The sequence below is a fragment of the Giraffa tippelskirchi genome, chromosome 3, assembly GCF_054371585.1.
Source record: "Giraffa tippelskirchi isolate mGirTip1 chromosome 3, T2T-mGirTip1v1.2.pri, whole genome shotgun sequence".
Classification (NCBI taxonomy): domain Eukaryota; kingdom Metazoa; phylum Chordata; class Mammalia; order Artiodactyla; family Giraffidae; genus Giraffa; species Giraffa tippelskirchi.
The window spans coordinates 48,667,335-48,690,189 of NC_137277.1; the positions used below are offsets into that span (position 1 = coordinate 48,667,335).

General features: G+C 41.1%; 1 protein-coding gene across 2 annotated transcripts in view; it reads left to right on the plus strand.

The window, feature by feature from the left end:
• The window catches only part of LOC145543327 (uncharacterized), a 32,457-nt gene that overhangs the window by 5,893 nt on the left and 3,709 nt on the right, over window positions 1–22,855 (plus strand). For both annotated transcript variants that reach the window (XM_081584492.1, XM_081584493.1), the window contains exons 3-10: window positions 1,128–1,229; window positions 2,122–2,223; window positions 4,712–4,813; window positions 5,707–5,808; window positions 9,303–9,404; window positions 10,289–10,390; window positions 17,250–17,357; window positions 22,489–22,590. In XM_081584492.1, coding sequence (XP_081440618.1) covers window positions 1,128–1,229; window positions 2,122–2,223; window positions 4,712–4,813; window positions 5,707–5,808; window positions 9,303–9,404; window positions 10,289–10,390; window positions 17,250–17,357; window positions 22,489–22,590 — 822 coding nt within the window. The remainder of the gene's footprint in view (window positions 1–1,127; window positions 1,230–2,121; window positions 2,224–4,711; window positions 4,814–5,706; window positions 5,809–9,302; window positions 9,405–10,288; window positions 10,391–17,249; window positions 17,358–22,488; window positions 22,591–22,855) is intronic.

The window sequence follows — 22,855 nt, forward strand, 5'->3', positions numbered from 1 at the left end:
TTGGAGTTTGAGGGGATATGTGGTTCTACAGATCTGTTATCTATGTGTTTTGCTATTTTGATTGCTCTGTTGTTATGGGGAGATTCTAGAAAGTTCAAAAACGATGCCAACATGCACAATAAAAACCATCTTCTCAGAATCTGACATTATTTTTGTCTCACAATTTCGAATCATCTCCTTTATGAAGTGTCTGCTCCATCCGTTCCCCATTTTTCTCTTAGTTTATGAATTGTTACTATTGACTTGTAAGGAATTCCCAATCCAAATTGTTTGTTGTATGTGTGTATTATAAACATTTTCTCTCAGTCAGGCTTTTCTTTGCTCTGTCTTAATGTTGTCATTCAGTGAACCCACTAGAGGTTGACTGTCAGCCAACCAAAATACTGGAGAGATATGAAAATTGGGACTAGTAAGGTCATTAAATACGTACTTACAGAAGAATTAACACTCAATAATATTCTGTGAAGACAGTCTTTGAACTATCTATATGCTGTGACAATATACCTATTGAATGTTTTCCACCCATCTATTTAATGCTCAGTAATATTTCTGCAAAGTTTAAGAAATACTTGCCTATCCCAAGGACTTGAAGCTATCTTTTATAGCATTTTCTAGAAGATTTATTGCTTTACCTTTCCCTTAGATCTATAACTCACTTGAACAGATTTGTTGTGTGGTGTGAGGTAGGAGACAAGGTTTCATTTTTTTTGTACGGAGAGCCCAGTTCATCCAAACACATTTCAGTCCTGCAAGTTTGCTAAACTTATCTTGATTCTTTTCGTGATAATTGTTTGTTTTGGTGAACATTTGCATAAAATTTCAGAGTCAGCTTATCCATTTTTGTGACAAATCCTTCTACAATTTTGACTGCCACTGTATTAAATTTCAGTTTGGGAATGAAACTGATATCTTTAAAACACTGTATCTTTTCATCCATGAACATGGCATCTCTCTGCATTTATCAGATAGTTAAAACTTTTTTCTCGTATCGTGTAGCTTTCTATACATACTGGATAGATGTGTTTCTAGGGAATTGATAGCTTTTGAATGATATTGTAAAGGCATTTGAAGTATTTATTTTCCGATTGTAAGAGAAGAGCTTTTAACCACATATTTCCACTCATCAGCTATCTGTAGCAGCGAGTGCAGTGAAGACAGGGATTGTGGGAGAGGAAAACAGTGCATCCAGGACGGCTGTCGGCGAATCTGCTCCCGGCTGATGACTGCAGGTGAGTCCTGACTTTCTCCAGCCTGCTCTGTCCTGCAAGAGTTAAGTGCATGACGTTATCTGATCTGGCATAATTGTGTGATCATCCAGAGAAACACACTGGAATGTTTATGATAATCAGCTCTTTCTGGAGTCACCTGTCTAGTCCAGCCTCTCTTCATTTGCTCAGGTCATACATCAGTCACCCAGTTACAGATGATAAAAGTGAGCTGGAAAGAGAGGAATAGTGAGGGGGGCAGAATCAGGTCAACCCTGTGGCAGGACCACCAGTGAGAAGTCTCTTGGTGGTGGTGATGTGATTGTTGGTTGAGATGTTGTTCTTTTGCCAAAGGTTTTGCTGCAGCTTCCAGGGCTGCCTCCGTCTTTAAATTCTGTCTCTATGAGTATCGAAAAGCCACATCGAGACCTTCTTTAGGGATTAGAATCCAGTAAATCCTCTAGTTGCGTCAGAAATAATTTCTGGACCTTTAGGGGCTCAACTCTATATTCAAGGTTAATTTCACTGAATTGTATAGAAAAAGGGACATGTGCTTTAAAGGCAGAGAACCCGAAATTCAAGTCCCAAATCTGCCTGGACCAGAGAATCTCTCAAAGGCCTCATCTATAAAATACCAAAAATAAAACCTACTGGTAAAGATCATTGGGGTTACCATTAACCTGCTTTCCTTGCATCTTTCTCTCCTACAAAGACTTCAGTCCTAAGAACTTACTCCAAAACCCCTACAAATACCTCAGCTATTATTTGCTGAAAGGGTCCTATGAGGTTCTATGTGAAATCATATTTAAACAGCGAAGTCCAAGAGTTAAGTATATGCTGCTATTGTTATGCCATGGCTGTTTATAAGTATTTATTTAGTTGTAGTGTCTCAACCCAGTCTTTTCTAATCGTGAAGGTATCTGCGTGGAGGAGTGTCGAGAAGACCAGGACTGTGCGGCAGGAGAGAAGTGCATCAGCAATGGCTGTGGCCACGTGTGCTCACAAGCCCCACAAGCGAGTAAGGCTGCCAGCTCTGCCCGAAGTCCTGGGCTTAAAAGAATTATCGATTTGGTCCTTCCCCATCTTTCAACAAATGTTCAATAGTAATTTATCTTGAGCATGGTTTTGAATGTTTTCAACATAAAACATTAAAAGGATGGGGTGTTCTTTGAACCCCTTCATCACGGTACCATTGCATTCAGTCCTTCTCAATTTTTTGAGCACAGCCACTTTATCCTCCCCCTCCAAATACATATCTATGGTAGGAAAGCAGGACTCTACAACCAAAGCTATAGAAACAAATAAATGGTACCCACACTCCCACTGCCCAGAGAAACATCACTGTTGGTCATTCCATACTTACTCTCTCCGTCTGTATGGACATGTTAGTGATAGCACATTTTTTACTCATTAAGATATTTAATGGTCCCTCAACATGTTTTAGTTTTAGCTTTTTATTATGGGAAATCTATGTACAAAGCAGACAGATTGGCATAGTAATACACCATGTACCCATCACGCAACCATTGTCAACGTGTGGTCTTTCTTCCTTCATGTCTAATCGCACCCACTTCCCCTCATCCCTGTTATTTTCAGATTCCAGGCATTATATTATCACATATTAATTCTATATGTATCTCCAAAAGTGATGTATAAGGTTTCTCTTACCTGTTTGGTTGTTATTTTATTTACTATTGTAGATGTATTTATTAGACACATAGTCTTTCATTATATAAACTATTTTATTTGTGTAACCTATCTACCCCTTTCCCTCTCTCTTATTATATGTTTTGCATTTAGAAAGCTTATGTTTTTTGTTGTAATAGGTACCTTATATCAAGACCTTAGAGTACTATCTGTGGCCCATGCCCTTTTTTATTATTGCCTATAGACTTACTACGATGAGTAATAGTCATAATAAAACTAGCTTATTTCCTTTTGTCCTTCCTCCCCAGTTCCCTATCCCCAGCAGTTAAGTTTAAGCAATATCCTTGCATTTGCACTGAATCTTGTTAAGGTACTTATCAAGCTTACTCTGCTTTTCATATGTTCTTTCCTTTGTCCTTCATGATATTTAATAGGTATATTGTCACAGCATATAGATAGTTCATAGACTGTCTTCATAAACCATTACTGAGTCTTAATTCTTCTGTACGTATGTATTAATGAACTTACTGGTCCCAATTTTCGTATCTCTCTAGTAATTTGGTTGGCGGACAGTCAGCCTCTAGTGGGTTCCTTAGGAAGCTCTCGTAGGAATGATGTCCCCAGTCTTCTCCACCAGTCACCTCATTGCTTTCCTCAGATTTCTGCACAGATGCAGACACCTCATTGGTCTGGTGGAAGATGATGTTTTGTCTCCTTTCACCCACTCATATTTTGGAGTTTGAGGGGATATGTGGTTCTACAGATCTGTTATCTATGTGTTTTGCTATTTTGATTGCTCTGTTTTTATGGGGAGATTTTAGAAAGTTCAAGAACTATGCCAACCTGCACAATTAAAACCATCTTCTCAGAATCTGACGTTATTTTTGTCTCACAATTTCGAATCATCTCCTTTATGAAGTGTCTGCTCAATCCGTTCCCCATTTTTCTCTTAGTTTATGAATGTTACTATTGACTTGTAAGGAATTCCCAATCCAAATTGTTTGTTGTATGTGTGAATTATAAACATTTTCTCTCAATCAGGCTTTTCTTTGCTCTGTCTTAGTGTTGTCATTCAGTGAACCCACTAGAGGTTGACTGTCAGCCAGCCAAAGTACTGGAGAGATATGAAAACTGGGACTAGTAAGGTCATTAAATACATACTTACAGAAGAATTAAGACTCAATAATGTTCTGTGAAGACAGTCTTTGAACTATCTGTATACTGTGACAATATACCTATTAAATGTTTTCCACCCAGCTATTTTAATGCTCAATAATATTTCTGCAAAGTTTAAGAAATACTTGCCTATCCCAAGGTCTTAAAGCTATCTTTTATAGCATTTTCTAGAAGCTTTATTGCTTTACCTTTCCCTTAGATCTATAACTCACTTGAACAGATTTGTTGTGTGGTGTGAGGTAGGAGACAAGGTTTCATTTTTTTGATATGGAGAGTCCAGTTCATCCAACCACATTTCAGTCCTGCAAGTTTGCTAAACTTATCTTGATTCTTATCTTGATAATTGTTCGTTTTGGTGAACTTTTGCATAAAATTTCAGAGTCAGCTTATCCATTTTTCTGACAAATCCTTCTACAATTTTGATTGCGACTGTATTAAATTTCAGTTTGGGAACAAAACTGATATCTTTAAAACACTGTATCTTTTCATCCATGAACATGGCATCTCTCTGCATTTTTCAGGTAGTTAAAACTTTTTTGTCGTATCGTGTAGCTTTCTGTACATACTGGATAGATGTGTTTCTAGGGAATTGATAGCTTTTGAATGATATTGTAAAGGCATTTGAAGTATTTATTTTCCGATTGTAAGAGAAGAGCTTTTAACCACATATTTCCGCTCATCAGCTATCTGTAGCAGCGAGTGCAGTGAAGACAGGGATTGTGGGAGAGGAAAACAGTGCATCCAGGACGGCTGTCGGCGAATCTGCTCCCCGCTGATGACTGCAGGTGAGTCCTGACTTTCTCCAGCCTGCTCTGTCCTGCAAGAGTTAAGTGCATGACGTTATCTGATCTGGCATAATTGTGTGGTCATCCAGAGAAACACACTGGAATGTTTATGATAATCAGCTCTTTCTGGAGTCACCTGTCTAGTCTAGCCTCTCTTCACTTGCTCAGGCCATTCGTCAGTCACCCAGTTACAGATGATAAAAGTGAGCTGGAAAGAGAGGAATAGTGAGGGGGGCAGAAGCAGGTCAACCCTGTGGCAGGACCGCCAGTGAGAAGTCTCTTGGTGGTGGTGATGTGATTGTTGGTTGAGATGTTGTTCTTTTGCCAAAGGTTTTGCTGCAGCTTCCAGGGCTGCCTCCGTCTTTAAATTCTGTCTCTATGAGTATCAAAAAGCCACATCGAGACCTTCTTTAGGGATTAGAATGCAGTAAATCCTCTACTTGTATCAGATATAATTTCTGGACCTTTAGAGGCTCAACTCTATATTCAAGATTAATTTCACTGAATTGTATAGAAAAAGGGACATGTGCTTTAAAGGCAGAGAACCCGTAATTCCAGTCCCAAATCTGCCTGGACCAGACAATCTCTCAAAGGCCTCATCTATAAAATACCAAAAATGAAACCTACTTGTAAAGATCATTGGGGTTACCATTAACCTGCTTTCCCTGCATCTTTCTCTCCTACAAAGACTTCAGTCCTAAGGACTTACTCCAAAACCCCTACAAATACCTCAGCTATTATTTGCTGAAAGGGTCCTATGAGGTTCTATGTGAAATCATATTTAAACAGCAAATTTCCTAGATCTAAGTATATGCTGCTATTGTTATGCCATGGCTGTTTATAAGCATTTATTTAGTTGTAGTATCTCAACCCAGTCTTTTCTAATCGTGAAGGTATCTGCGTGGAGGAGTGTCGAGAAGACCAGGACTGTGCGGCAGGAGAGAAATGCATCAGCAATGGCTGTGGCCACGTGTGCTCACAAGCCCCACAAGCAAGTAAGGCTGCCAGCTCTGCCCGAATTTCTGGGCTTAAAAGAATTATCGATTTGGTCCTTCCCCATCTTTCAACAAATGTTCAATAGTAATTTATCTTGAGCATGGTTTTGAATGTTTTCAACATAAAACATTAAAAGGATGGGGTGTTCTTTGAACCCCTTCATCACGGTACCATTGCATTCAGTCCTTCTCAATTTTTTGAGCACAGCCACTTTATCCTCCCCCTCCAAATACATATCTATGGTAGGAAAGCAGGACTCTACAACCAAAGCTATAGAAACAAATAAATGGTACCCACACTCCCACTGCCCAGAGAAACATCACTGTTGGTCATTCCACACTTATCTCTCCGTGTGTATGGACATGTTAGTGATTGCACATTCTTTACTCACTAAGATATTTAATGGTCCCTCAACATGTTGTAGTTTTAACTTTTTATTATGGGAAATCTATGTACAAAGCAGACAGATCGGTATAGTGATACACCATGTACCCATCATGCAACCATTGTCAACGTGTGGTCTTTCTTCCTTCATGTCTAATCGCACCCACTTCCCCTCATCCCTGTTATTTTCAGATTCCAGGCATTATATTATCACATATTAATTCTATATGTATCTCTAAAAGTGATGTATAAGATTTCTCTTACCTGTTTGGTTGTTATTTTATTTACTATTGTAGATGTATTTATTAGACACATAGTCTTTCATTATATAACCTATTTTATGTGTACAACCTATCTACCCCTTTCCCTCTCTCATATTATATTTTTGCCTTTAGAAATCTTTATGTATTTGTTGTAATAGGTACCTTATATCAAGACCTTAGAGTACTCTCTGTGGTCCATGCCCTTTTTTTATTATTGCCTATAGATTTACTACTATGAGTAATAGTCATAATAAAAGTAGCTTATTTCCTTTTGTCCTTCCTCCCCAATTCCCTATCCCCAGCAGTTAAGTTTAAGCAGTATCCTTGCATTTGCACTGAATCTTGTTAAGGTACTTATCAAGCTTACTCTGCTTTTCATATGTTCTTTCCTTTGTCCTTCTTGATATTTAATAGGTATATTTTCACAGCATACAGATAGTTCATAGACTATCTTCATAAACCATTATTGAGTCTTAATTCTTCTGTACGTATGTATTTAATGAACTTACTGGTCCCAATTTTCATATCTCTCTAGTACTTTGGTTGGCAGACAGTCAACCTCTAGTGGGTTCCTTAGGAAGTTCTCGTAGGAATGATGTCCCCAGTCTTCTCCACCAGTCACCTCACTGCATTCCTCAGATTTTTGCACAGATGCAGACACCTCATTGGTCTGGTGGAAGATGGTATTTTGTCTCCTTTCACCCACTCATATTTTGGAGTTTGAGGGGATATGTGGTTCTACAGATCTGTTGGCTATGTGTTTTGAGTTTTGCTATTTTGATTGCTCTGTTTTTATTGGGAGATTCTAGAAAGTTCAAAACTATGCCAACCTGCACAATTAAAACCACCTTCTCAGAATCTGACGTTATTTTTGTCTCACACCTTCCAATCATCTCCTTTATGAAGTGTCTGCTCGATCCTTTTCCCCATTTTTCTCTGAGGTTTTGAATTGTTACTATTGACTTGTAGGGAATTCTGGATCCATTGTTTGTTGTATGTGTGTGTTACAAGCATTTTCTCTCAATCTGGCTTTTCTTTTCTCTGTCTTAATGTTGTCATTCAATGAAGAAAAGTTCATAATTTTAATGAGATTCCATCTACCTATCTATTTTCATGGTCAGTAATATTTCTGTAAAATTTAAGGAATATTTTCCTATCCCAAGGTCTTGAAGCTATCTTTTATAGCATTTTCTAAAAGCTTTATTGCTTTACCTTTCCCTTAGATCTATAACTCATTTGAACAGATTTGTTGTGTGGTGTGAGGTAGGAGACAAGGTTTCATTTTTTTCATACGGAGAGCCCAGTTCATCCAACCACATTTCAGTCCTGCAAGTTTGCTAAACTTATCTTGATTCTTATCTTGATAACTGTTCATTTTGGTGAACTTTCATATAAAATTCCAGAGTCAGCTTATCCATTTTTGTGACAAATCCTTCTACAATTTTGACTGGGACTGTATTAAATTTCAGTTTGGGAATGAAACTGATATCTTTAAAACATTGTATCTTTTCATCCATGAACATGGCATCTCTCTGCATTTATCAGATAGTTAAAACTTTTTTCTTCATCGTATCATGTAGTTTTCTGCACAGAACTGGATAGATGTATTTCTAGAGAAATGATGGCTTTTGTTTTTAAATTAGTTTATTTATCTACTTTTTAACTTTACAAGATTGTATTTGTTTTGCCATACATTGACATGAATCCACCATGGGTGTACATATCTTCCCCTTCCAGAACCCCCCTTTCACTTCCCTCCCCAGCCCATCCCTCTGGGTCATCCTGGTGCACCAGCCCAAAGCACCCTGTATCATTCTTCGAACCTGGACTGGCGATTCGTTTCACATATGATAATTTACATGCTTCAGTACCATTCTCCCATATCATCCCGCCTTCGCCCTCTCCCATAGAGTCCATAATACTGTTCTATTTATCTGTGTCTCTTTTGATGTCTCACATACAGGGTTATCTTAACCGATTAACTAAATACCATATATATGAGTTAGTATACTGTATTGGTGTTTTTCTGGCTTACTTCACTCTGTATAATAGGCTCCAGTTTCATCCACCTCATTAGAACTGATTTGGATGTATTCTTTTTAATGGCTGAGTAATATTCCATTGTGTATATGTACTACAGCTTCCTTATCCATTCGTCTACTGATGGGCATCTAGGATGCTTCCATGTCCTGGCTATTATAAACAGTGCTGCGATGAACATTGGGGTACACGTGTCTCTGTCAATTCTGGTTTCCTCAGTGTGTATGCCCAGCAGTGGGATTGCTGGGTCATATGGCAGTTCTATTTCCAGTTTTTGAGGAATATCGACACTGTTCTCCATAGTGGCTGTACTAGTTTGCATTCCCACCAACAGTGTAAGAGGGTTCCATTTTCTCCACACCCTCTCCAGCATTTATTGCTTGAAGACTTTTGGATAGCAGCCATTCTGACGGGCGTGAAATGGTACCTCATTGTGGTTTTGATGTGCATTTCTCTGATAATGAGTGATGTTGAGCATCTTTTCATGTGTTTGTTAGCCATCTGTATGTCTTCTTTGGAGAAGTGTCTGTTTAGTTCTTTGGCCCACTTTTTCATTGGGTAGTTTATTTTTCTGGAATTGAGCTGCAGGAGTTGCTTGTACATTTTTGAGATTAATTGTTTGTCCATTGCTTCGTTTGCTATTATTTTCTCCCATTCTGAAGGCTGTCTTTTCACCTTGCTTATAGTTTCCTTTGTTGTTGAAAAGCTGAATTGATGGCTTTTGAATGATATTGTATAAGGCATTTGAAGTATTTATTTTCCGATTGTAAGAGAAGAGCTTTTAACCACATATTTCCGCTCGTCAGCTATCTGTGGCAGCGAGTGCAGTGAAGACAGGGATTGTGGGAGAGGAAAACAGTGCATCCAGGACGGCTGTCGGCGAATCTGCTCCCCGCTGATGACTGCAGGTGAGTCCTGACTTTCTCCAGCCTGCTCTGTCCTGCAAGAGTTAAGTGCATGACGTTATCTGATCTGGCACAATTGTGTGGTCATCCAGAGAAACACACTGGAATGTTTATGATAATCAGCTCTTTCTGGGGTCACTTGTCTAGTCCAGCCTCTCTTCACTTGCTCAGGCCGTACATCAGTCACTCAGTTACAGATGATAAAAGTGAGCTGGAAAGAGGAATAGTGAGGGGGGCAGAAGCAGTTCAACCCTGTGGCAGGACCCCCAGTGGGAATTCTCTTGGTGGTGGTGATGTGATTGTTGGTTGAGATGTTGTTCTTTTGCCAAAGGTTTTGCTGCAGCTTCCAGGGCTGTCTCCGTCTTTAAATTCTGTCTCTATGAGTATCGAAAAGCCACATCGAGACCTTCTTTAGGAATTAGAATGCAGTAAATCCTCTACTTGCATCAGAAATAATTTCTGGAACTTTAGGGGCTCAACTCTATATTCAAGGTTAATTTCACTGAATTGTATAGAAAAAGGGACATGTGCAAAGAACCCGGAATTCAAGTCCCAGCTCTGCCAAGAATCAGACAATCTCTCAAAGGCCTCATCTGTAAAATACCAAAAATAAAACCTACTAGTTGAAGATCATTGGGGTTACCATTAACCTGCTTTCCTTGCATCTTTCTTTCCTGCAAAGACTTCAGTCCTAAGGCATTACTCCAAATACCCCTGCAAATACCTCAGCTATTATTTGCTGGAAGGGTCAGATGAGGTTCTATATGGGATCATATTTAAACAGCAAAATCCTAGATCAAAGTGTATGCTGCTATTGTTATGTCATGGTCATTTATAAGCATTTATTTAGTTTAAGTGTTTCAGCTCTGTCTTTTCTAATCGTGAAGGTATCTGTGTGGAGGAGTGTCGAGAAGACCGGGACTGTGCAGCAGGAGAGGAGTGCATCAGCAACGGCTGTGGCCACGTGTGCTCACCCGCCCCAGAAGCGAGTAAGGCTGAGAGCCCTGCCCGATGTCCTGGTCCTAACATGAATATATGCTTGGTTCTGCTCAACTTTTCAACAATTGTTCAATAGTAATTAACTCTTGAGTATGGTTTTGAAGAATTTCATCATAGAATATTTTTGAAAAGGAGATCTTTTGGACTCTTCCATCATGATCTCATTGCATTCTGTAATTGTCAGGTTTTTTCAGCCTGGGCACTTCTTTTTAAGGACAACTCTTCTTTTTATCCCCTCCCCCCACCCAATATATATTTATGGTTGGAAAACAATACTCTACAGCTAAAACTATATAATCATATAAATGACACCCACAATATCATCAACCCGAGAAACATCATTGTTAATCTTTCCACATTTACTCTGTCTGCCTGTATATGAGCATGTTAGTGATTGCACATTTTTTTACTCATTAAGGTATTTTGAATGTCCCTGAGCAGATTTCAGCGGTCACTTTTTATTTTGGGAAGTTCTTCACACAAAGCAGACACTTTGTAGAATGATAGACCATGTACCGATCACCTAGCTTCAACCATTATCAACATGTGGTGATCCTTCTTTCAAATCTAATCCCACCCACCTCCCTTCATCCCCTGATATTTTTAAGCAAATTCCAGACATAATTTTTTTACATATTATTTCTATATACATATCTGAAAGAGATACGTGAAGTTTATCTTACCTTTTTTGGTTGCTATTTTATTTACTGTTGTAAATATATTTATCAGTTGTATAGTCATTGATTATACAACCTATTTTATTTATGTCATCTGTCTCTCCTTTTCCCTGTCTCTTATTTCATGCTTTGCATTTAGAAAGCTTTATGGTTTTTGTTCTGATAGTTACCTTATACCAAGGCCTTAGAGTACTATCCTTTGCTATTGTTCAGTTGCTGAGTCATGTCCAACTCTTCGCAACCCCATGGACTGCAGCATGCCAGGCTTCCCTGTTCTTCACTATCTCCCAGAGTTTACTCAAACTCATGTCCATTGAGTCGGCCATGCCATCCAACCATCTCATCCTCTGTCACCCCTTTCTCCTCTTGCCCTCAATCTTTCCCAGCATCAGGGTCTTTTCCAATGAGTTGACTCTTCACATCAGGTATCCAAAGTGTTGGAACTTCAGCTTCAGCATCAGTCCTTTCTATGACTATTCAGGGTTGATTTCCTTTAGTATTGACTGGTTTGATCTCCTTGCTATCCAAGGGACTCTTGAGAGTCTTCCCTTTGGTCCCCCTCTTTTTTTAATTATCATCTATAGGTTTCCTACTATGAGTAACAGACATAATAAAATTAGCTAATTTCCTCCTTTCCTTCCTCTCCATGCCTCTGCCCCCAACAGCTGATTTTAAGCAATATCCTTTCATTTCCCCTGAATCACGTTAAGTTATTTACCAAGCTTACTCTGCTTTTCGTATGTTCTTTCCTTTGTCCTCCCTGATTTTTAATAGGTAGATTGTCAAAGCATATAGCAATTTCATAGACTCTCTCCATAGACCACTACTGAATCTTAATTTTTCACGTGAATAACATACTTACTACAGAAAAGTCAGAAACTACAGAACAAATTGTGCTTCCGAGGTGGTGCTAGTAGTAAAGAACCCACCCGCCAATGCAGGAGACGTAAGAGACATAGGTTCAATCCCTGGATTGGGAAGATACCCTGGAGGTGGTATTCTTGCCTGGAGAATCCCACAGACAGAGGAGCCAGGCATGCTACAGTCCACAGGGTCGCAAACAGTAGGACAGGACTGAAGCAGCTTAGCATGCCTGCACAGAACAAATTGATGAAAGATGTGCCTATAATGTTATTACCCAGAGATAAACAGAGTTACATGTATATTCATGTTCTTCCACATATATATTCAGGGGTATGATGCCAAATAATTCTGGCATCACCCTCCACAAATATATTTTTAAATTTTCCTTTATCTTTTAACACTCAATAATATGTAGTGAATAGTTTGCCACAAGCTTGGACATGTGTTATACAACTTTATTTTTTTTAAAGATTTCAAAGCATTTTTATTGTAAATATACCACATTTTGCTTGCTAATCCTTAATCAATGGGCTTTTCAACTTCTCTAATCCTTTTCTATCAAAGGATCCCCTTGGAACTAAATCTTTACGTGTATAACTTGATTCTTTCCTTAGGAAGCATTCCTGGAAGTGATATTGCTGACTCAAAGGGCATGTATGTTTGTTTGTTTTTTTAATTCAAACATACTTGGCTAATTTGCTTTTCTAAGGATGTATTGTTTAGGTCAAAAAGTTTCATGAACTTTAAAATGCTGCATATAGTTTAAGTTTTCACTGTTTGACAATGATAATAATTTCATATGAGTTTATTGTTTTAAACTGCATGCAGTTTTAAAACAACACGAGTGATGTTTATGAAATACGGCTCTTAGGGATTATTTCAATGATCCTTCGCAATGAGTTGGCATCCCAAAGAATAGGAAAAGAGGAAAAACCCCATATTTTGCAACCCCTCTGTGTCAGGTCTTTTCAAAGTTCGTTCTCTTGATTAATCTTGAGAACTTCAGGTATGAAAGAGGTAGGTATTCATCTCACCTACATTTTCCAGATGAGGAAACTTATGAACCAAATGTATTTTGTTACTCTTTCTCATTTTACCGTGATTTGTGCCCACCCTCTTCCTTAAGTCACCTGGCTTACACTGCAGACAGTGACACCAAAGGGTGCCTTAACAGCGCCCCCAGCTGTGGCCCCCCCCCCCGCCCCCCTCAGGAAGGGCGATGCCGGAGCGCCTGGCTAGGAAGCTAAGTCTGTAGTGTGAGCTACCGTGGCGCCATCTGCTGGCTGCCACTGACCATTGCATGACCTCCCCAATCAACACAGTACTAGCTAAAGCAGATAAGGTAGAAATGTCTGTAGACCTCACTTTTGCATTGTATCTTCATTACACCTTCAAGAAGCAAATCTTATTACCCGCATTTCAAGTGCTTGGAAACTGGGCCTCAGGGAGATTATATGCCCCTCCTATGTCAGGCAGTTAATAAACAGCAGCGGTGGTCTCTTCATACCCAATGCCAGAGTACTTCCCAGCTGATCACGCTGCCTCCCAAAGAAGTAACAACAAAGGGACATTATCCAGGTGGCCTGTATTTTCCTCCACATTCAAACTATAAGGAAAAAACCCACCCTGCATCTTTACATGAAGTGGCCACAAGTCCTGGCATGACAGCTGCTGGCCACACTCTGACTCATTCTCACGGCCACGCTGCCCGCTTAGGACATCTCCTTCCTGCTTAGATCTTCTTGTCCTGTTCTTTGCAAAGCCAACTGGAGCAGCTGCCTCTGTCCCAGGGCGGGTGTTTCCCCACGTCTGGCTGGCTGACGGGGCTTCCCCTGGGACTCCCCTCCTGACCCACACAGCCCCACTCCGTGGAGCTAGGACAGGAGGCCCTGGGGCTTCTGATGGGAAAGGCTAGTCCTGGGGCTGACATCACTGTCCCGGTTCACATGAGAACACGGCTGCTAGCTCCAGAGAGCCTTTGCAGCAATAGAGGGTAACGAGGAGGCTTGAAGTCACACAGATCACATTCAAACCCTGGCCCCTCCTTTTCCCAGCTCTGAGATGGCTGCAAGTTACTCATCCTAAAACAAGGATAATAGTCCCTATCTCATAGGGTCATTCGAAGGATTAAATGAGATTGTGCTAAATATGTAGCCAGGCGCCTGGCACTTAGTCAGCGCTCAATAATTGGTAGTCCAGAAACAAGTGAAGAGTGAGTGCCAGATATGTGCCTTCCCCAAGGTTCCCTTGGTCGGACAGGAGCATTAGCACAGACAGACATCCTCTTGGCTTTTGGCTGGGCCACTAAGGATGGATGGAAATCACCACTAGCTCAAATGTCACCTTCGGGAGAATGAGAAAAAGGCCTCTTGCAGTGGGCAGAGTCCAGTGGGTGCTCAGTTTGGTGACCAAATACCTTTATCCATATGGAAAAATTGCCCTTCTCTCTGGGTGGAGGCAGTGCCCAGGTGGAAGGCTTCAGGATGAAGATGGGATGGATTATAGTCCTACTCATCTTGTCACCAGACATAATTGTACAGTGCACAACCTGTAAAACCATACATGGCAGCCCTGGGTGGAGTGGATGAGGGGAAAGTGTGAGTGCCTTGGCTCCTCATAATATCTTTTTAAGCTGTCATGTCACGCTCATTTCCTAGACATAGAAATTTAAGCTCAGAAAAGTTATGTGACTTGTTAATACATGGCAAAGCTGGTGTCCTCAACTTGAAAAACCCGGAACACTTTCCTACAGCCTCCCTGCAGGAAGAACTCTACAAGAGTCACCATTTACCCACTTCTCTGTTTTCATTTCCTCAAGGCACAGAATGCTGAATAGAAAGGACCCGCATCTGTCATATTGTGCTCTGTTCTTTTTTCTCAAAGTCCCAACTGGACCAAGCGGGCCCTGTCCCAGTGGGATTTCCCCACGTCTGGCTGGCTGCCTGCCTTCCTCCACAGCTCCCCTCCCTTCGCTTAGTCAGGATCCACAGCGCCATCCTGAGATGGTCTTCTGATAGAAGCAGCTTTCTGGGGCTGTCCTCCCATCCTGGTTCATGGGTGAACACAGATGTTAGTGCTATAGAGAGGTGGCAGTGGTAACGAGGAAGCTTCTTTTCAAATCTTTCTTTTGAAAGATTTGTGTGTCTCAGATTCTGTGTCTGCTTTTTTCTAGCTCTGGGGTCTTGTGGAAGTTACTCAAGCTCCCAGAGTCTCGGTTTCTGTACACTGAAGTTACTCAAGCTCCCAGAGTCTCGGTTTCTGTACACTGAGATCAAGAAGGCCCATCTCCTCGTGATCTTGTGACAAATAAATGAGATCATGGATGTGAGTCACTTGCCTACAACTGCCACAATAACAAGGGCTCACTAAATGGTAGGAAAAGACCCTGGCAGTGTGGGAGCCAGATATGCACCATTTCAGAAGATGCCCTTCATTGAAAGGTAGCATCACTCGCATGTGATTGTGAAAAACCAGGATATCCGGAGTCCAAAAGTCTCCAGTGAAATCCCAGCCTTGCCATGGGCCCTCCCCTGTTTTCACCTTGATCTCTGTTTGGAGGACAATTAACAAGCCTTCAGTCCAATCTAGAGATCTGAACACTTGTAAGTGTTTCCATTCAAATGTTCAAAATTGCCCCATGAGGACAGTGTAATTATGTTAAAAGTGTCAGGCAGTCCACATGATGGTTGATTATACAGTTAACTCAGTGATGCTATTAAACTGTTTTGTAATTTATTGAGTATAATAGTTTCCACCTGAGTTTGAAGACTTGCCGTGTCTACTATACTTGGTGTCTGGAAGGATTTACCAACCTTGTGCATTAACTGATTCCTTGACAGATACATAGTCACTGTGGGAAGAAACATCAAATTCTGAGTTCCTGCTATTTTCCAGGCATGTTCTGAGATTGTTGCTTTTACATCTCAGAAGTAAAGTAGTAACAGATATTGTTATACAGATGAGGAAACCAAGGCTTATAGTAGTGAAAAGACTTACCTGTGCCACATAGACAATGAGAGAGAAACTGGGTCTGTCTGTTAGCCATAGTGAAATCAGCATAAGCCCTCTATTGTGGCCTCCAGTTGCACAAATTAGCATATATCCTATTCTCTTGTATAAAGTATCCTATCATGCATGACATATGTGCTGTGCTATGCTTAGTCACTCAGTCATGTCTGACTCTTTGCAACTGTAGCCCGCCAGGCTCCCCTGTTCACAGGGATTCTCCAGGCAAGAATACTGGAGTGGGTTGCCCTGCCCTCCTCCAAGGGATCTTCCCTACCCAGGGATCGAACCCGCATTGCAGGCAGATTCTTTACAGTCTGAGCCACCAGGGAAGCCCTGCATGAACGTATGTCTTTTACAATTTAACATGAGTTGTGGACACCTTCCCATGTCCACATTGGTAGATTTCATAATTTTAGGATTATATGATGACTAGTGAATACATTTACTTTAATTCATTTAACCAGTTCCCTTTTGATGGTCGTTTTATTTGCTTGACATTTTTTTGCTGTTGCCCAGGATGGTATAATGAACGTGGTTTTATAGTTTTGTCCATCAGTGGAAATGTTTCCTGTAGAATATATTTCTTAGGAGTGAAATAAAAAGGTCAAGTTTATGAATGTTTGTTTCCATAAATATTCTCTCCCTTTCTCCTCTTTCTCCCTCCCTCTCCCTCTGCCTCCCCACCCTCTCCTTCCTTTCTGATACCCCCTTCCTTACCCTCTCTTCCTCACTGACCAGAAGGACTTTCCTATTTCCTATGGGATGAGAACTCACATCATCTCCAGTGTCTTCTGTCTGCTCAGATTTCTAAGCCTTGCATGAGTAAAGAGGCACTTCTGAAATTAAGAAAATCTTTTCTCTCTCAGCAGAGCCTGTTGTCTAATTCAACAAAGTCTAATTCAAAACTCACTGCCAAGCCCTGGCCTTTTTATTTCAGGCTGGTGTGCCTTCCCCACAAAGCAGGGGTTGCCTTTGACTCGATGAGGTGGTGGTTGTGGGTGGGGATTGGAAAGCCAGAAACTAGGAAGAATCAGGAACAAAAAGATATATGGGATCAACATCTCTGAATAATATCATCTCTGTTAAATCCTGTACATTGTGAAAGCGGTCTTCAAGCTATAAAGTTCTACATAGATTGTGAACTTTTTTGCAATAGTAAACATTTTGTAAATTACATAATTTGTTAAAGTGATAAAATGCAGATGCTGCCTCTTAAGAAGGATTCCATTTATTCTCTGCTGCAGCCCCTTCCTAGTACGGGCTTCTGAGACTTCAGTTTTTGATGCATCTTCTCTCGCAGGCATCTGTGAGTCCCAGTGCTTCAGAGATCGGGACTGTGGAGCCGGAAGACAGTGTGTCAGCGAAGGCTGTAACCGGGTCTGCCGCCCCGCACCCGAAGCATCAATAGGTAAGAGGAAGAGCCCTGCCTGATTCCCTAACCAGGTGTGCCAGGACTAGCCCTGCCTGGCCTTTTCAAAACTGTGTTGCTGATCAGAAATGAGACAGAAACCCATCAACGTCCTTGGGGCCCCTTCCTCCACTCTTGCCCTTATAGGGGGAAAACAGGTCAGAGGGCCAGGTGCCTAGCATCTCATCAATAAAGATCCTTAAAAAGACCTTAATCATTTCCTTTTTTTTAAACAAGTGACACTCATTATATAAAAATCAGAAACTAATGATGAGCCTATATATGTGTGTGTGCATATATATATGCACACACTATGATTATGATATAATTATTTTATATATATAGTATGCTTTTGTAAGGACTTCCCTGGTGTCTCAGTTGTAAAGAGTCTGCCTCCCAATGCAGAATATACAGGTTTGATCCCTGGTCTGGGAGAAACCCCTGGAGAAGGAAATGACAACCCACTCCACTATTCTTACCTGGGAAATCCCAGGACAGAGGAGCCTGGTGGGCTACAGTCCATGGAGTCAAAAAGAGTTGGACATGACTTAGTGACTGAACAATTGATAGCTTATGGTGAACAGTGTTGGATTTGTGGCGTCCATAGGAGAGAATTTTGATCCAGTGCCAGAGATGAAGTTTGACCACTCAGCTTTTGTGTAGCAGAGCTTTATTACAGTGAAAAAGTGATAGGGAAAGCTTCTGACATAGACATCAGAAGCAGGCAGAGAGTGTCCCACTTACTAGTTCGGGTGGGGCTTTATATACTTTTTTGCATTGGTTACTAACAATAGAAAGGTCTTACCAGACTCACTCCCACAACAGGCATCTTAATATAACAGGATCAGTCAGAAGGTTTTTGTTAAGAAGGAGAAACATGTCCTCAAACAAGATACATTGTTTTATATAATCATCAGAACAGAGCTTAAGAAAAAACATACCCTTGAGCAAGATGTGCCGTTGTGTTGTGAAACCATTCAGTTCAGTCGCTCAGTCGTGTCCAACTCTTTGCGACCCCATGGACTAGAGCACACCAGGTCTCCCTGTCCATCACCAACTCCCAGAGCTTGCTCAAACTCATGTCCATTGAGTCGGTGATGCCATCCAACCATCTCATCCTCTGTGGTCCCCTTCTCCTCCTGCCCTTAATCTTTCCCAGCATCAGGGTCTTTTCAAATGAGTCAGCTCTTCGCATCAGGTGGCCAAAGTATTGGAGTTTCAGCTTCAACATCAGTCCTTCCAATGATCTCAGTCTTCCAAGACTGATCTCCTTTAGGATGGGTTGGTTGGATCTCCTTTCAGTCCAAGAGACTCTCAAGAGTCTTCTCCAACACTATAGTTCAAAAGCATCAATTCTTTGGCACTCAGCTTTCTTTATAGTCCAACTCTCACATCCATACATAACTATTGGAAAAACTATAGCTTTGACTAGACAGACCTCTGTTGGCAAAGTAATGTCTCTGCTTTTTAATATGCTGCCTAGGTTGGTCATAACTTTTCTTCCAAGGAATAAGCATCTTTTAATTTCATGGCTGCAGTCACCATCTGCAGTGATTTTGGAGCCCCCCAAAAAATAGCCATTAGCTCTGGGCTTAAAGAAAGTTAGTCTTAGGAGAAATAGATTGTTGCCATAACATCTCAGAGGTTAAGAACAAACATCTTATATGACTAAGATACAGAAATGTAAAAAAAAAAAAGTTTGTCCTTTTCTCCTCCTGGAGAGCCGGGAACTCCTTATCAATCTACCTAAGAATAAGCTCTCTCACAATGCTTATATAATCATATTTTGACTGCCTAGAAAATAATGAACATTTCTACAGCATTATGCTTATTATTTGCATTTATTAAATATTAATAATATTTACCATTATTATGTTTTTAACCCCTAAAAGTCACCCCATATTTTTTTGTCACTTAAGTTTTATGGGAGCATCTTTCACTGTCAACACTTAATGTAGTTAATTTTACTTTATGTCACATATTTACTTATTAAATTTAATAAATTTATTTATTTAAATAAATTTACTCTATCCCACCGTATAGAATATACTACATCACCTCGGTAAATCACCTTCTAGTGGACATTTCAGGTGGGATTTTGTTTACTGTTGCTATTCTATGCAATACTTCAATGCTGGTTCTTCTCATCAGATTTTACATATCTCATTATAGTGGATGAAGAAACTGAAGTTTCTTGGGTCTAAGTGACTGTGAATTGCTCATGGTTATAAAACCAGTGAGTGGCTGAGTCAGGATTGACCCCAGGTCTATGCTTGGCATAGAGGGAGGTGGAGGGCAGGTCTCCAAAAACTTCAAATTCTCCCTTTGCAGCTCACCAACGTGGGGTTCAGGGCAAGTTACTTAACTTCAAGTTCCTCTGCTGTTACATGGGTCAACATCTATGTCAGAGGAGATGGTGATGGCTCAATGAGCTAATGTAGATCTGTATTTGGTCCTGACCACAGCACATACTTTCTAAAAAAAATTAACGGTAGGGAAAAGAGTGGAGTAACAGAAAACACTGTAAGGAAGAGGCAACACTGCATGCAATTAGGAATTTATTTTGAAATGTTGTTCTGGGGACACTGGGGAAAGGTATGTAATTTAAAAAAAAAAATCATTTATTTATTTATTTTATTTTTGACTGCGCTGAGTCCTTGCTCTGCATGAGCTGTCTCCGGCTGTGGTGTGTGGGCTTCTCACTGTTGTGGCTTCTCTTGCTCCAGAGCAGGGGCTCTCGGTGCTCAGGCTTTAGTAGTTGCAGCACACCGGTGCATTAGTTGTGGCTCTTGGGCTCTGGAACACAGGCCCAGCAGTTGTGGTGCATGGGTTTAGTTGTTTCATGGCATGTGGGATCTCCCCCGACCAGTGATAAGAACCCATATCTCATGCATTGACAGGCGGACACCCATCCACTGCACCACCAGAGAAGCCCGTATGTAATATTTTGTTACCCTCAGCTCCACATCAAGGAAACCCAGAAAATGATATCTCTGTTACTGCATTGTGTGAGGACTAAATGAAATATATGAACTTATACAATATTGTCAGCTTTTTACAAGAAAATTGTAAGCAATTCAGCCAGCAAAATCAAGTTTTTTGAGAATAGCAGAGGACTTAGAATTGGAGACAAGAAAAACGTGGTAAACTAGCGGCAAGTCAGGAGAGCAGCACTTTTATAGAGGACAGGAGAAAGTTGGGAAGGGTTGTTTTGAACAGAAGTTTATTGGAGGAAAGTGAGAGTCCTAAGTGGTGATGGCTTCTCATTGGCTGCAGGCAACGATGGCTCCCAGTTGCCAGCCAACAGGAACTCTTCCTCTTTCCTGCTGGAGAATACAAGCTGCCTTGAGTGGTACCTGTGTTTGAGCCCTCCCTTCATGGTTTCCTCACTCTATTTTTTTTTCTGAACTTTTTATTTTATATTAGAGTATAGCTGATTGGAATCCCAGGTGGCTCAAACAGTAAAGAATCTGCCTGCAATACGGGAGACCTGGGTTTGATCCTGGGTTGGGAAGATCCCCTGGAGGAGAGCATGGCAACCCACTCCAGTATTCTTGCCTGGAGAATCCCATGGACAGAGGAGCCTGGAGGACTATAGTCCATGGAGTTGCAAAGAGTAGGACATGACGGAGCAACTAACCCAACACAATAGCTGATTAGCAATGTACGGTAGACAGCAAAGGGACTCAGCCACACATATACATGTATCCATTCTCCCCCAAACTCTCCTCCCATCCCCACTCTGATTTTGAGTTAGGTTTCCTTAACACATTTTCACAGTATAACCTTTTGGTAAAGCATATCTACTCAGATAACTAGTGACTCCCTGCATGGGGCCATCCTGTACCTGAACTCATGGGAGCTGGGACAAGCAAAAGGAATCTTAGTGTCCACTCCACCTATACCTTTTATCCCTCTAAACCTGGCTAATTTAATTCAGGTCACCAGAAGAGGGAAACGAAATAAAAATTGGAAAGGAACAGATGAGACTCAGCTTTGACACATAGTCTGTTGGATACGGATCAGCCTCTACTCTCAGATGACTTTCTTTGTGTAAGAAACTCCACATCTCGGATGACAAATCTATCCTGGAGAAGAAATAGATGCTACGGGAAGCTGGTGTGAGCGCACAGGCTCAACTTGCAGAGCTTTCACAGGGATTACTTTTTCTTCTCTTCCCTTAATGGCAAAGTTCTGGAAACCTTACAGGAGATGAGCTCATTCATGGAACAGTCCCACCAGACCAGAGAATTAGGGTGTGCAGGGTTAGACCATTCTCTAGACAGGAGCCAGGAGCTAGAAACCTGGAATGTGAACTCTCTTCCCGTCAGGCCTGGGGACCTCTGACCAGAACCCCAACCCAAGGTTTCCCGGCCAAACTCACTGGGGGTGAGCTGGTGCCACATCAGCTTGGTTTCTCAAAGCCACAGGGATGCCAGTCTCACTGTTGATCAAAGATGTCCATTTTCTTGCATGCTGCTGGGACTTGACATTTCCTCCTCTTGCCTTCTACTTCTGGGGCCCCATTCCCCATCCCCTAAAAAGGCTTTGGTGACACATTCCCTTTAATTTGGCTCACTCTTTCAGGGCATCCTACCCTGCCCCCTGCCATCTCCCTAGAAACCATTCTGCTCAATTCTCTGCACAGCTGGATCAGAAGAAAATTTGAGAGGTCCGTTAACAAGTTACATCCTCAGTTGTTCCCCCACTTTGCCCTCAAGCAAGGGCCCTAGATCAAATCTTTGTTCTTCTGAGTGATTTTCTTTCTTTTTTAAATAATTTTTTTAAGATTTTTTAAAATGTGGACCATTTTTACAGTCTTTATTGAATTTGTTATAACATTACTTCTGTTTTATGTTGGCGTTTTTTGGCCAGAAGGTATGTGGGATCTTAGTTCCTTGATCAGGGATCAAACCCGTGTCTCTTGCATCTCCTGCACTGGCAGGAGGATTCTTTACCACTGAGCCACATGACTCTAGAAGCACAAGCAGCAAATTCAGTCAAGTTGCTTAAAGAGGTGACATTCCTTTGAACCAAAAGGCCACTGGTTACAGTGACCTCCATCCTGTTCTCCACAGTGACTGTACCAATTTACATTCCTACCAACTCACTGATCCTTTTCTGATGTTAGGAATCTGTGTGCAACACTGCCGAGGAAACTGGGACTGTGCGGCTGGAGAACGATGTATCAGGAAGGGATGCAGTCGGGTCTGCTCTCTAGTCCGCACAGCAGGTAAAAACACCCAGCCCTGCCCAGGTCCCCAAACCCCACACAACCCAGGGAGACTGTGTGCTTAGCTCTGCTCCGACTTCCCTCCTTAGATGGTTAATTCCCACAGTCTCCATGTTCAGGCCTGTCCTTCCAGAGGGAAAAGCATGTCACAGAGCTGTGTCCTAACTTTTTGAACATAGAAACTCCTTCTTTTATTTTGTTATACAACTTATAATGTTCTTTATTAAAAAAAAAAACTCAGAAATATTGCTAATTAGAAAGATAA